General features: G+C 52.8%; 1 protein-coding gene across 1 annotated transcript in view; it reads left to right on the top strand.

Moving 5' to 3' along the window:
* Positions 1-1,794: 1,794 nt before the first annotated feature.
* Positions 1,795-13,147, top strand: part of VIL1 (villin 1) — a 36,070-nt gene continuing 24,717 nt past the window's right edge. Inside the window, exons 1-4 of the mRNA XM_003925534.3 lie at positions 1,795-1,878; positions 6,445-6,530; positions 6,947-7,021; positions 8,588-8,784. Of these exons, the coding sequence (XP_003925583.1) occupies positions 6,456-6,530; positions 6,947-7,021; positions 8,588-8,784 (347 nt within the window). The 5' untranslated portion in view covers positions 1,795-1,878; positions 6,445-6,455. The remainder of the gene's footprint in view (positions 1,879-6,444; positions 6,531-6,946; positions 7,022-8,587; positions 8,785-13,147) is intronic.

Genomic DNA, 13,147 nt, shown 5'->3' with positions numbered 1-13,147 from the left:
TGCCAAAAATCCATAAAATGTTTCAAGTGAAAAGGTAATAGTTCTTCATAAGGAAAGAAAAAAAATGATCACATGCTGAGGTTGCTAAGATCTATGATAAGAATGTATCTTCAGGCTGGGCATGGTGGCTCACGCCTGTAATCCCAGCACTTTGGGAGGCCAAGGATCACAAGGTCAGGAGATCGAGACCTTCCTAGCTAACACAGTGAAGCCCCATCTCTACTAAAAATATAAAAATTTAGCTGGGCATGGTGGCACACCCCCGTAGTCCCAGCTACTCCGGAGGCTGAGGTAGGAATCGCTTGAACTTGGGAGGCGGAGGTTGCAGTGAGCCAAGATCGCGCCATGGCACTCCAGCCTGGGGTGACGGAGCAAGACTCTGTCTCAGGAAAAATAAATAAAGAAAAAGAATCCTCTGTTCATGAAATTGTGAGGGAGAAAAGAGAAATTTTCTGTTGCATCTCAAACTCCAAAAGTACAGCCACGGTACAGGATAAGAGCTTAGTGAAAATGTAAAGAGCTTAAATCTGTGGTTGGAAGACATGAACAGAAATGTGCTCCAGCTGACGGCAGCCGGGTTCAGTACTATCTGAGGTTTTAAGTCATCCTCGGTGGGTCTTGGAAGGTATCCCCTCTTGGGTAAGTGGGGACTACTGTACATTTGGTCTCCAGAACTCTTGGGAAGCTGTGATCAGGAGGAGAGGGTCTGCCCTCACCCAGTCCCTTCATCTCACCCTGGTAAGGAACAGGCTTTGGAGGTGACTAGAGAATTTCTGCAGTTTGGGAGGCAGCTGCCCAAGGTGCTGACTTTGCATGTGAAGCTGGTCTCTCAGCGAGATCCACGCCAGAGATGGCTGCACTCCTTTCCTGCCTGAGTGAGATGGATCCCCTAGAGTCAGGGGTCAGACGTGGAAACCTTGGCTTCTGGGAGAAGGTAGCAGAGCAGAGTTCAAAGGCACTGGTTTATGACGTCTCATAAAAACTCCGGGTGGAGCCAGTGCCCCTGGGGGTGGAGAGGAAGAGCAGTTGTGCCCACTAGGGCCCTTGCTAATTGAGGGTCATGCCGAGAAGAGACCTCCCATCTGTTCTGGGGATACCCCAAGTATAAGCCCCTGCATCCTTGGGTTTGGGACTCCTGGAATCCCAGGGTCCTGCCTCTCCTTCGCCATGAACCATTCGCCCCAGGGAAGGTGGGAGGACAGCAGAGCCTCCTTCTCTTGGTTGGTAGGAGGAAAAGTTCAGGCGCCCCTGACCCTACCTGGACAGTGCTGTCTGCCCGTGGTGAGAGCCTGGGCAGAAAAGCACAGCATCCCTTGCTCTCTCCGAAGCCAAGGATGGGGCTAGGCGCGGTGGCTCATGCCTGTAATCCCAGCACTTTGGGAGGTCGAGCAGGTGGATCATTCGAGGTCAGGAGTTCAAGACCAGCCTGGCCAACCTGGTGAAACCCTGTCTCTACTAAAAATATAAAAATTAGCCGGGCGTGGTAGCATATGTCTGTAATCCTAGCTATTCGGGAAGCTGAGGCAGGAGAATCACTTGAACTTGGGAGGTGGAGTTTGCAGTGAGCCGCGATCGTCACACTGCACTCCAGCCTGGATGACAGAGCGAGACTCCATCTCAAAAAAAAAAAAAAAAAAAAAAAAAAGCCAAGGGTGGGGCACATCAGCTCTGGTTGTCAGGCTGTCGCTGGGCTCTGGGCACCCAGGGACCTGGCAGCACCTGCCTCCCCACCCCCTCACCTCTCTGGGGCCCTATCTTCCCTTATATGGTGAAGGCAGTTCCTAGAGGAAGGGGGGTGGGGACAAAGGTCGCTCTTCTGCAGCCAGCTTGCCACAACTCCCTGAGATCTCCCAGGTGGCAGCTGCCTCCCCAAGACAGGTAAGGCAACCTGGTGGGGACACATGGAGACTATATGTGGTGTGAGGGGACTGGGGCCCCTGCTTTTCTCAGGCAACCTGGGGCCTCCCGGAGCACTGTGGTGCGGGCTCCAGGGGAAGGCTTGGCACTCTGGATAGTGTGAGAAGGGCTGGCCCAGTGTGTCTGCCCTGGGCCTCCAAGGAGAGACTTTTGCAGGCCCTGCTGGAGACAATGGCTCTCTCGGTCTCGGGCTGGCGGCTAGCCCCATCCCATTTAGGTGTCACCATCCCAATTGCCCTGGAATTTCTAGAGTTAAAATCAGGACAGTCCTGGGCAGACCGAGACTAACTGGTCTCCCTGACCTCACTCCCTGAGCCCCCTCCCCATCAGCTCCTCTCTTTGCCCATTTCTTCTTCATCTGAAGTGTTTTTTTCTATGTGTCACCATGCCTCTGACACTCCTGGGCCTTCAGGGCCCCGCCTCCTGGCTCCTAGCATATGAGCAACAGCCACCAGGAATTGAATGGAGGTGGCAGGGCCTTAGGTCCTGGGCCATGCCGGGCCACCGTACCATGCACCTCTGCCCCATCTCCCTCCACCCACAGCTGCCCCATTGATTCCCCTGCCACTCTGCCCTGCTTCGGCAGAACTGGGGCTGGGAGCTAGGTGCAGACGAAGCTCTGGACACACTGGCTACCGTCTTCTTGGGACATCATCTGCTGGGGACTCCTGCAGGCCACTGAGAGGCAGAGCCTGTGGCCTGGAGGGTCTGGGCGGGTGTCCATTCCCTCTGCTATCAGGGCAAGGGGCCGGGAAGCAGGAGGATGGCCTGTGTCTGAGGGGTGGGACTTCACCCCCACAGCCCCACCACATTCCCGTTCAGCTCAGAGCTGCATGGCTGGGAAGTGGGAGCCGTGGCAGCACCCCACGTACCACAGAGCCGCACCTCGAGTACAACAGGGTGCAGATAAGAAAGGCAAGGTGAGCCGGGCGCAGGGACTCACGTGGGTAATCCCAGCACTTTGGGAGGCCAAGGTAGATGGATCACTTGAGGTCCGGAGTTCAAGATCAGCCTGACCAACATGGTGAAACCCAGTTTTTACTAAAAATCCTAATTAGCCAGGCATGGTAGTGCATGCCTGTAATCCCAGCTACTTGGGAGGCTGAGGCAGGAGGATTGCTTGAACTGGGAGGTGGAGGTTGCAGTGAGCTGAGACTGCACCACTGCAGTCCAGCCTGGGCAATAGAGTGAGACTCTGTCAAAAAAAAAAAAGAGAGAGAAAGGAAGGAAGGAGGGAGGGAGGGAAGGAAGGAAGGAAGGAAGAGGGCAGGAGCCCAAACCCCTCAAAGGCCTTTGGAGGGTCCTCCTTCCATCCCACAGTTCAGCCTTTCAGCATCGTATTTGTTGAGCACCTACTATGTGCAGGAGCTGGGGGCTACAAAGACAAATATATTTATGTCTCGGAGCTCAGAGGCCTCAGACTTACAACCAGGTTCTTTCATCACTATGTGGTCAGCAGACCAAGAGAGGGGACAGTCCAAGATGCCGAGGGGCCCGTCATCCAGCCTGAGGATTCTGGGAAGGTCTCCTGGGAGAAATGAGACCTAAATTGAGTCTAGAAGAGCATATTCGTGTCAGACAAGAGAAGAAAGGTGGGGAGAGCTCTCCAGGTGGGAGCAGCGAGAGCAGGCGTGGGGTGAGAGGCAGCATGGGGGAGGGGCCTGCCAGCAGTGTGGCATTTCTCAAGGGCAGAGTGCCAGCAGAGGGGCCGGGGGCTGTGTGTATCAGGGAGACTCAAGGGAGTTTAGGCGAACAGAAGGGCAGGATGGGGAGGAGTCCAGGATGCTGCACAGATGTTTGACTTCGGGGTCTTGGCGTGACGGTGCCCTTCCCAGTCTGGGGACATAGAAGAGAAAGTACCAGGAGTGAGGGAAGCCAGTGAGTTCAAGCTGAGGGAGAATACAACTCAAATCCAAACCAGGGCCCATGGTGGCAGGGCTGGGGGCAGTGAGGGTCCCTGGTTTCCTGGCAGTTCAGGGAAGACAGGGGAAGTAAGGAGGGGGCCCTGCCAAGGGGTGGAGGAGAGGCGTCTGCTCAAGCAACACGGGTAGAGGGCAGGAGCAGCTGGAGGGTATACAGCCGGTAGGGGGGCCACGTCTCAGAGCTCCCACTCCTGAGTCCCCTTGGCCACCTTTGGCCTGTGGGGACTGGCCTCAATCCTGATTTCTCTCCAGGGAGGGGGAGAACTGGCTTTTTCAAGTCCCTGCCCACCCGAATGCCCTCTAATGAGCAAGAAGTGTCTCCTATGTCCACCCTCTATTCCTCTTGCTGCCAGTTACCCCTGGAATCAGCATGTTCATGTTCCTGGGTGAGACTTTAGAGATCATCGATTTAGCTGACCCCCTGAGTTGACCCCCTCAGCTCATAGATGAAGAAGGGAAGTGCACGTTCATGCAGCTAGTGAGTGCCAAAGAAAAAGGGGGATGAGGCCGAACACAGTGGCTCACGCCTGCAATCCCAGCAGTTTGGGAGGCTAAAGCGGGCAGATCACGTGAGGTGAGGAGTTTGAGACCAGCCTGGCTAACATGGTAAAATCCTGTCTCTACTAAAAATACAAAAATTAGCTGGGCATGGTGGTGCACACCTGTAATCCCAGCTACTTGGCAGGCTGAGGCAGGAGAATGGCTTGAACCTGGAAGACAGAGCTTTCAGTGAGCCAAGATTATGCCACTGCACTTCAGTCTCAGCAGCAAGAGCGAAACTCCATCTCAAATAAATCAATAAAAGGGGGGACAGAGACAAAGGAGATGATGGAAATGAAACAGAAAGCATTCCCCTCCTTTGTACCCAACTGGTTCTGCTGGACCAGGAATCCTGGGAGCCCTGGGGACTTGGCAAGTTGAAAAGTATCTGATGGAGGGGGCCATGGTTGCTGATGGAGGAGGCCATAGCCAACAGGCCATCAGACAGGACCCAAACCCAAGGGGCTCCTACAGATACACAGCAAGCTGCTGCTGATCGGTGAAGGAGGCTCTGTTCAGAGACTGGGCAGGGCCTTGCCTCAAACTCCAGAATGCCAGGGAAGCAGCGGCCACCCCTCAGGGCTCAGGAAAGGGAAGTTCCAAGTACTAAAAGTCCAAGTCACTAAGAGGTGACTCAGAGTCAAGGTGCAAGGAGAGATTAGATAGTGAGATTTCAGGGTGTCAGCGAGTGGAGGCCTGACCTGTCGACCAAATGCCCTTTCATTCTTTATTCACAAGTTCAAGGAGCATTCATGGAAAGCAGCTCCCTGCCAGGCTGGTGAAAGGTTCCATGGAGATCCGGGTGGCCTCTGGCCTGGTGAGGAGGAGCCTCAAAACTAGGGAGGAGAGGCCGGGCATGGTGGCTCACGCCTGTGATCCCAGCCCTTTGGGAGGCCGAGGCAGGCAGATCACTTGAGGTCAGGAGTTTGAGACCAGCCTGGCTAACATGGTGAAACCCCGTTTCTACTAAAAATACAAAAAATTAGCCAGGAGTGGTGGCGTGCGCCTCTAATCCCAGCTACTCAGGAGGCTGAGACAAGAGAATCGCTTGAATCCCCAAGGCAGAGGTTCAAGTCAGTTGAGATTGCACCATTGCACTCCAGCTTAGGCAACAAGAGTGAAACTGTTTCAAAAAAAAAAAAAAAAAAAAACTAGGGAGGAGAATAACTGAGAACAAGTGGCTCATTCTCTGCCCTGGCTCATATCAGAATCACGGGGGAGTTTTAAAAGCACCCATGCCCCACCTCCCAAAAGGCAGAAAATAAAGCACCCATGCCCAGGCCCCACCCTGGCCTAATTAAATCAGAATCTCTGGGGATGCCACCTGAGCATAGAGCATCAGTACGTTCAGAAGCTCCCCAGGGGATGCTGATGAGCAGCTGGAGCGAACACAGCTACAGGTCCAAACAGAAAGGACCGGCCCGGGTGTGGTGGCTCACGCCTGTCATCCCAGCACTTTGGGAGGCTGTGGTAGGTAGATCACCTGAGGTCAGGAGTTTGAGACCAGCCTGGCCAACACGGCAAAACCCCATCTTTACTAAAAATACAAAATTAGCCAGGTGTGGTGGTGGGTACCTGTAGTCCCAACTACATGGGAAGCTAAGGGAGCATAATTGCTTGAACCTGGGAGGCGGAGGTTGCAGTGAGCCAAGATCCATCCAGCCTGGGTAACAGAGCAAAATTCTATCTCAAAAAGAAAAAAAAAAGGAGAAAGGGCTGACATGAGGAGAAAACTTGAGGAGGGAGGATTCCTTCCAGCTCAGCGGGCAGAGGGTGGTTCACAGTGGGAGGGTTCACTCTGTTTATTCATTCATTCATTCATTCATCTATTCCTCACTCCTTCCCTCCCCCTCTCTCTTCCTTTATCCAGCACAGTCACTGTGCTGGACACTGTGGATTCGGTACTAAGCAAGCAGCAATGGTCCCCAAGTAGGGAGTAACTCTCTCTGCTTCCCCTGGCCCCTGAGTCTGCGACCTCCTGACAGTGTCGGGAGTTCTCTAGGGCCAGGCTGGAAGGGCGGCATCTGAACCCAGGGTGCCCCTGCTCCACCACCTTCTCCCCTAGGCTCACTCACCATGACCAGGCTGAGCGCCCAAGTCAAAGGCTCTCTCAACGTCACGACCCCTGGGCTGCAGATATGGAGGATTGAGGTGAGGCCCTGTCTGGGCGTGGGCACCGTGCAGGCTTGGGGTGGCGGGAGGGAAGGCAGAGGGCTGGGCTTTCTCTTAGTTTCCTCTGCTCCTGCCCTGTGGCCCCCGAGAGTGCAGCCCCTCACCTCCCGCATCACCCACACCCCGGCTGGTCTCCCTTTCTCTTTTCTCCATTCCTTCCCCCCCTGCTCTCAACCTTCCTCTCTATTTCCTCTTCCTCACTCATCCCTTCCTTTCCCTCTCTCGAGTTCCCTCCTCCCGCCCTCACGCAGTTACCCTCTCCCCGCTTCCTTTTCTCTCTTTTCATTCCTGGGCGCTTTTTCTCCGACCCCTCCTCCTCCTGGGCCCTCCTCCTCCCAGGCCTAGGGGTCCTGGTGGTCCCGGGCAGCCCCTCCGACCCCCCTTTCTCTCCTTAGGCCATGCAGATGGTACCTGTTCCTTCCAGCACCTTTGGGAGCTTCTTCGATGGTGACTGCTACGTCATCTTGGCTGTGAGTCAGGGGCAGGGGAGGGGCCGAGCAGAGAGCAAACCCACTGTGGTGTCAGGGAGGAAACACAGGCTGGGGGCTATGGGGAGAGCCGGCCTGGCTTCACCTCAAGACAGAATTCACTGGGTGTGCTCAAGTGGCCACCGTCGTGGTGGCTTTACAGAGGCCAGAGGCTCTCCCTGCCCCTGATCCACTCAGCTCCCATCTGAGGCCAACTTCTGTGGATTCACAGCCTTGGGGGGCCTTCTGAGTTGTTACCATATCACCCTAATTTGCGTCCACATTTCCGAAATCCATAGTCATCTTTTTTTTTCAACTTTTTCCAGATGGAATCTTGCTCTGTCCCCCAGGCTGGAGTGTGGTGACAAGATCTTGGTTCACTGCCACCTCCAGCTCCAGGGTTCAAGCGATTCTCCTGCCTCAGTCTCTCAAGTACCTGGGAAGACTGGTGCCTGCCACCACGCCCAGCTAATCGTTTTTGTATTTCTCAGTAGGGATGGGGTTTCTCCATGTTGGTCAGGCTGGTTGGTCTCGAACTCCCGATCTCAGGTGATCCAATCCACCATTTCAGTCTCCCAAAGTGCTGGGATTACAGGTGTGAGCTACCGCGCCCGGCCTCCTAGTCATCTTATCACCTTGATTTTCACCACACCCTGGTCCCACCTGTACTATTAAGATATTTATATTTTTTCTTTATATTGACTCATTTTAATATTTTATTTTATTTTATTTATTTATTTTTTTTTGAGACAGTCTCACTCTGTCACCCAGGCTGGAGTGCAGTGACAGGATCTTGGCTTAGTGCAATCTCTGCCTCCCGGGTTCAAATTCTCATGCCTCATCTTCCCCAGTAGCTCAGATTACAGGTGCCTGCCACTATGTCCAGCTGATTTTTTTTTTTTTTTTTTTTGAGACAGAGTCTCACTCTATTGCCCAGGCTGGAGTGCAATGGTGTGATTTTGGCTCACTGCAACCTCTGCCTCCTGGGTTCAAATGATTCTTCTGCCTCAGCCTCCCAAGTAGCTGGGACCACAGGCATGAACCACCACATCCACGAATTTTTGCATTTTTAGTAGAGACAAGGTTTCGCCATGTTGGTCAGGATGATCTCAATTTCTTGACCTCGTGATCTGCCTGCCTTGGCCTCCCAAAACGTTGGGATTACAAGCATGAGCCACCGTGCCCGGCCTAATTTTTGTATTTTTGGTAAAGATGGGGTTTCACCATGTAGGCCAGGCTGGTCTTGAACTCCTAACCTCAGATATGATCTGCCTGCCTCTGCCTCCCAAAGTGCTGGGATTACAGGCGTGAGCCACCAAGCCTGGCACAAGCAAGTTATTTCTGAGATGAGGCAAGGGAGGCCAGGAGAGGAGAAGCCACTTGCCACATGTCTCAGAGACTCAATGGTAAAGTTGGGACATGGCTCAGGGCTCCTCACCACCAGCCCAGCGCACTTGCCCTGTGACAAGCTCCCCCATGGTCCTGGAAGGCACATGTGTGGGAGTCACACAGAGCGGGAGGGGCTGTGGGAGCCCAGGGCCTTGGGTACACTGGACACCCTTTCTCTAGATCCACAAGACGGCCAGCAACCTGTCCTATGACATCCACTACTGGATTGGCCAGAACTCCTCCCAGGATGAGCAGGGGGCAGCTGCCATCTACACCACACAGATGGACGACTTCCTGAAGGGCCGGGCCGTGCAGCACCGCGAGGTCCAGGGCAACGAGAGCGAGGCCTTCCGAGGCTACTTCAAGCAAGGCATTGTGTAGGGAAGCGCGCTGCAGGCGTGGGGAATGAGGATGAGGGGTAGGGATGGAGAGGTTGGGGCTGAACTGAAGAGGCAGGGGCACCCAGGCCTGCTCAGGGCTGGGAAGAACACTCGGAGCTGGCGGAGGTCACCTGGGGCGGGGAAGGGCCCCTGAAACTGTGGGGAGAGGCACGAGGGGGACCCTCAGGAGTTTTTGGTGATTTTCCTTCACCTTTCCACTCCCCAACTCTTATTTCTGCCACTGCCTTGCCCTTGGTCTGGAGGTGTTCTGAGATTCTGTAACCCTTGTGAGTCTCTGGAAATCAGCCCCTACTTGAATGTCCTGGAGAGCGCAGTGCTGATCAAGGCCCCAGCTCTGGCCAACAGGGAAATGGCTACTCCCCCATCTCTTATGCAGGCCTACCACACTAAAACCAAGACTGCCAGCTCTTTTTTTTCTTTTTCTTTTCTTTTCTTTTTTTTTAGATGGAGTCTTGCTTTGTTGCCCAGGCTGGAGTACAGTAGTGTGATCTCAGTTCACTGCAACCTCCGCCTCCTGGGCTCAAGCAATTCTCATGCCTCAGCTTCCCCAGTAGCTGGGATTACAGGCATGCACCCCCACGCCTGGCTACTGTTTGTATTTTTAGTAGAGATGTGGTTTCACCATTGGCAGGCTGATCTCGAACTCCTAACCTCAAGTGATCACCTGCCTCAGCCTCCCAGAGTGCTGGGACTACAGGTGTGAGCCACTGCACCTGGCCCCACCTCAGCCTCTTGAGTAGCTGGGACCACAGGCCTGAGCCACCATGCCAGATTTTTTTTTTTTTTTTTGAGATGCAGTCTTGCTCTGTCACCCAGGCTGGAGTGCAGTAGCGCGATCTCAGTTCACTGCAACCTCTGCCTCCTGGGTTGAAGGGATTCTCCTGCCTCTGCCTCCCAAGTAGCTGAGATTACAGGCGCCCGCCACCACACCCAACTAATTTTTGTATTTTTATTAGAGACAGGTTTCACTGTGTTGACCAGGCTGGTCTCAAACTCCTGACCTCATGATCCACCCATCTTGGCCTCCCAAAGTGCTGCGATTACAAGCGTGAGCCAGTGCACCCAGCATCAGCTAATTTTTTAATATATATATAGACTGTAGAGATAAGAGTCTTCCTCTTGGCCAGGCGCGGTGGCTCAAGCCTGTAATCCCAGCACTTTGGGAGGCCGAGGCGGGTGGATCACCAGGTCAAGAGATCAAGACCGTCCTGGTCAATATGGTGAAACCCCGTCTCTACTAAAAATACAAAAAAAAGTAGCTGGGCATGGTGGCACATGCCTGTAATCCGAGCTACTCAGGAGGCTGAGGCAGGAGAATTGCCTGAACCCAAGAGGCGGAGGTTGCGGTGAGCCGAGATCGCGCCATTGCACTCCAGCCTGGGTAACAAGAGCGAAACTCCGTCTCAAAAAAAAAAAAAAAAAAAAGAGTCTTCCTCTGTTGCCCAGGCTGGTCTCAGACTCCTGGGCTTAAGTGATTCTCCTACCTCAGCCTCCTAAAGTCCTGGGATTACAGGAATGAGCCATCACTCCCAGCCCAGACTGCTGGCTTTTCTACATGAGTTGAAGTTTTGGCCTAGCTTTCCCCAGGGAAACACACACTCTAGGCCTGAGTTGTTACTGACTTGTAGGACAGGACAGGGGCTCTCTAATTAGCCACAATCTCCCCCACCCCCCACCCCACTTTTTTTTTGAGACAGCATCTTGGTTTTGTCACCAGGCTGGAGTGCAGTGGTGCGATCTCGGCTCACTGTAAACTCTGCCTCCTGGGTTCAAGTGATTCTCCTGTCTCAGCCTCCTGAGTAGCTGGGACGACAGGTGCATGCCATCACACCCAGCCAATTTTTTTTTTTTTTTTTTAGACGGAGTTTCGCTCTTGTTACCCAGGCTGGAGTGCAATGGCGCGATCTCGGCTCACCGCAACCTCCGCCCCCTGGGTTCAGGCAATTCTCCTGCCTCAGCCTCCTGAGTAGCTGGGATTACAGGCACGCACCACCATGCCCAGCTAATTTTTTGTATTTTTAGTAGAGATGGGATTTCACCATGTTGACCACGATGGTCTCAATCTCTTGACCTCGTGATCTGCCTACCTCGGCCTCCCCAAGTGCTGGGATTACAGGCGTGAGCCACCGCGCCCGGCCCTACCCCTCTTTTTCGTCTTGCTCCCCTCTTCCCACGCTATAGCAGTCATCCACTCCCATGGGCACCGGAGTGGCACTTCTTTCTTCTTTTCTTGCACTCTGATCCCCTGTCCTCAGGATTCTGTCCTTGTTTATTAATACATTTCCTTTTTTTTTTTTTTTTTTTTTTTTTTTGAGATGGAGTCTCACTTTCTTGCTCAGGCTGGCATGCAGTAGTGTGATCTTGGCTCACTGCAAACCTCCGCCTCCCAGGTTCAAGCGATTCTCCTGCCTCAGCCTCCCAAGTAGCTGGGACTACAGGCATGCACCGCCATGCCTAGCTAACTTTTGTATTTTTAGTAGAGATGGGGTTTCACCATGTTGGTCAGGCTGGTCTGAAATGCCTGACCTCAAATGATCCATCCACCTTGGCCTCCCAAAGTGCTGGGATTACAGGGGTGAGCTACCGCACCTGGCCTATTAAGACATTTCCCACTATTCATATATCATGACCCTATCTTTGCATGCATCTCCATAGGACAGGGACTCAGGTGAGGTGAGTGAGGATCTAGGTTGCAATTTTGGTTTTGAGATGGAGTTTCACTCTTGTTACCCAGACTGGGGTGCAGTGGTGTGATCTTGGCTCACTGCAACTTCCACTTCCCGGGTTCAAGTGATTCTCCTGCCTCAGCCTCCCAAGTAGCTGATATTACAGGCACCTGCCACCACACCCAGCTAATTTTTATATTTTTGGTAGAGATACGGTTTTACTATGTTGGCCAGGCTGGTCTCAAACTCCTGACCTCAGGTGACCTACCTACCTCAGCCTCCCAAACTGCTGGGATTACAGGCGTGAGCCACCACACTCAGCTTAGGGTGCAGTTGTTTTTTTTTTTTTTCTTTTTTTTTTTTTGAGACGGAGTTTCGCTCTTGTTACCGAGGCTGGAGTGCAATGGCGCAATCTCAGCTCATTGCAACCTCCGCCTCCTGAGTTCAGGCAATTCTCCTGCCTCAGCCTCCTGAGTAGCTGCGATTACAGGCACGTGCACCATGCCCAGCTAATTTTTTTTTTTTTTTTTTGTATTTTTAGTAGAGATGGGGTTTCACCATGTTGACCAGGATGGTCTCAATCTCTTGACCTCTTGATCCACCCGTCTCAGCCTCCCAAAGTGCTGGGATTACAGGCTTGAGCCACCGCACCCAGCCCAGTTTTTTTTTTTTTTATAGTGGTTTTATTCTGCCCAGTTCCTATCAGAGGGTACATAACAGAGGAGGGGAATTACCAGGATTTCCCAGTATACCAAATTGTTGGTAGGCCTAAATACAGGAACTTTTAAGTTATCTTGGTTATACCTAAACATTGCTACTCCCCTACCCTAGCCCCGAAAAAGTGAGAGAGCTTGTCAAGGCAAAGTATTTTTTTTTTAATTGCATTTCAGGTTTGGGGGTACATGTGAAGAACATGCAAGATTGTTGCATAGGTACACACATGGCAGTGTGATTTGCTGTCTTCCTCCCCATCACCTATATCTGGCATTTTTCCCCATGCCATCTCTCCCCAACTCCCCACCCCCTGCTGTCCCTTCCCTATTTCCCCCTGACAGACCCCAGTGTGTGATGCTCTACTCCCTGTGTCCCTGTGTTCTCATTGTTCAAAACCCACCTATGAGGGAGAACATGTGGTGTTTGATTTTCTGTTCTTTTTTTTTTTTTTTTTTTGAGACGGAGTTTCGCTCTTGTTACCCAGGCTGGAGTGCAATGGTGCGATCTCGGCTCACCGCAACCTCCGCCTCCTGGGTTCAGGCAATTCTCCTGCCTCAGCCTCCTGAGTAGCTGGGATTACAGGCACGTGCCACCATGCCCAGCTAATTTTTTTTTTGTATTTTTAGTAGAGACGGGGTTTCACCATGTTGACCAGGATGGTCTCGATCTCTCGACCTCGTGATCCACCTGCCTCGGCCTCCCAAAGTGCTGGGATTACAGGCTTGAGCCACCGCGCCCGGCCGGTTTTCTGTTCTTGTGTTAGTTTGCTGAGAATGATGGTTTCCAGGTTCATCCATGTCCCTACAAAGGACGCGAACTCATTGCTTTTCATGACTGCATAGTATTCCATGATGTATATGTGCCACATTTTCCCTGTCCAGTCTATTATCAATGGGCATTTGGGTTGTTTCCAAGTCTTTGCTATTGTGAACAGTGCTGCAATGAACATTTGTGTGCAC

This window comes from Saimiri boliviensis, chromosome 5 (genome assembly GCF_048565385.1).
Source record: "Saimiri boliviensis isolate mSaiBol1 chromosome 5, mSaiBol1.pri, whole genome shotgun sequence".
NCBI lineage: Eukaryota > Metazoa > Chordata > Mammalia > Primates > Cebidae > Saimiri > Saimiri boliviensis.
Note: the sequence above shows the minus strand (reverse complement) of the source record. Positions and strands in the feature narration are given on the sequence as shown.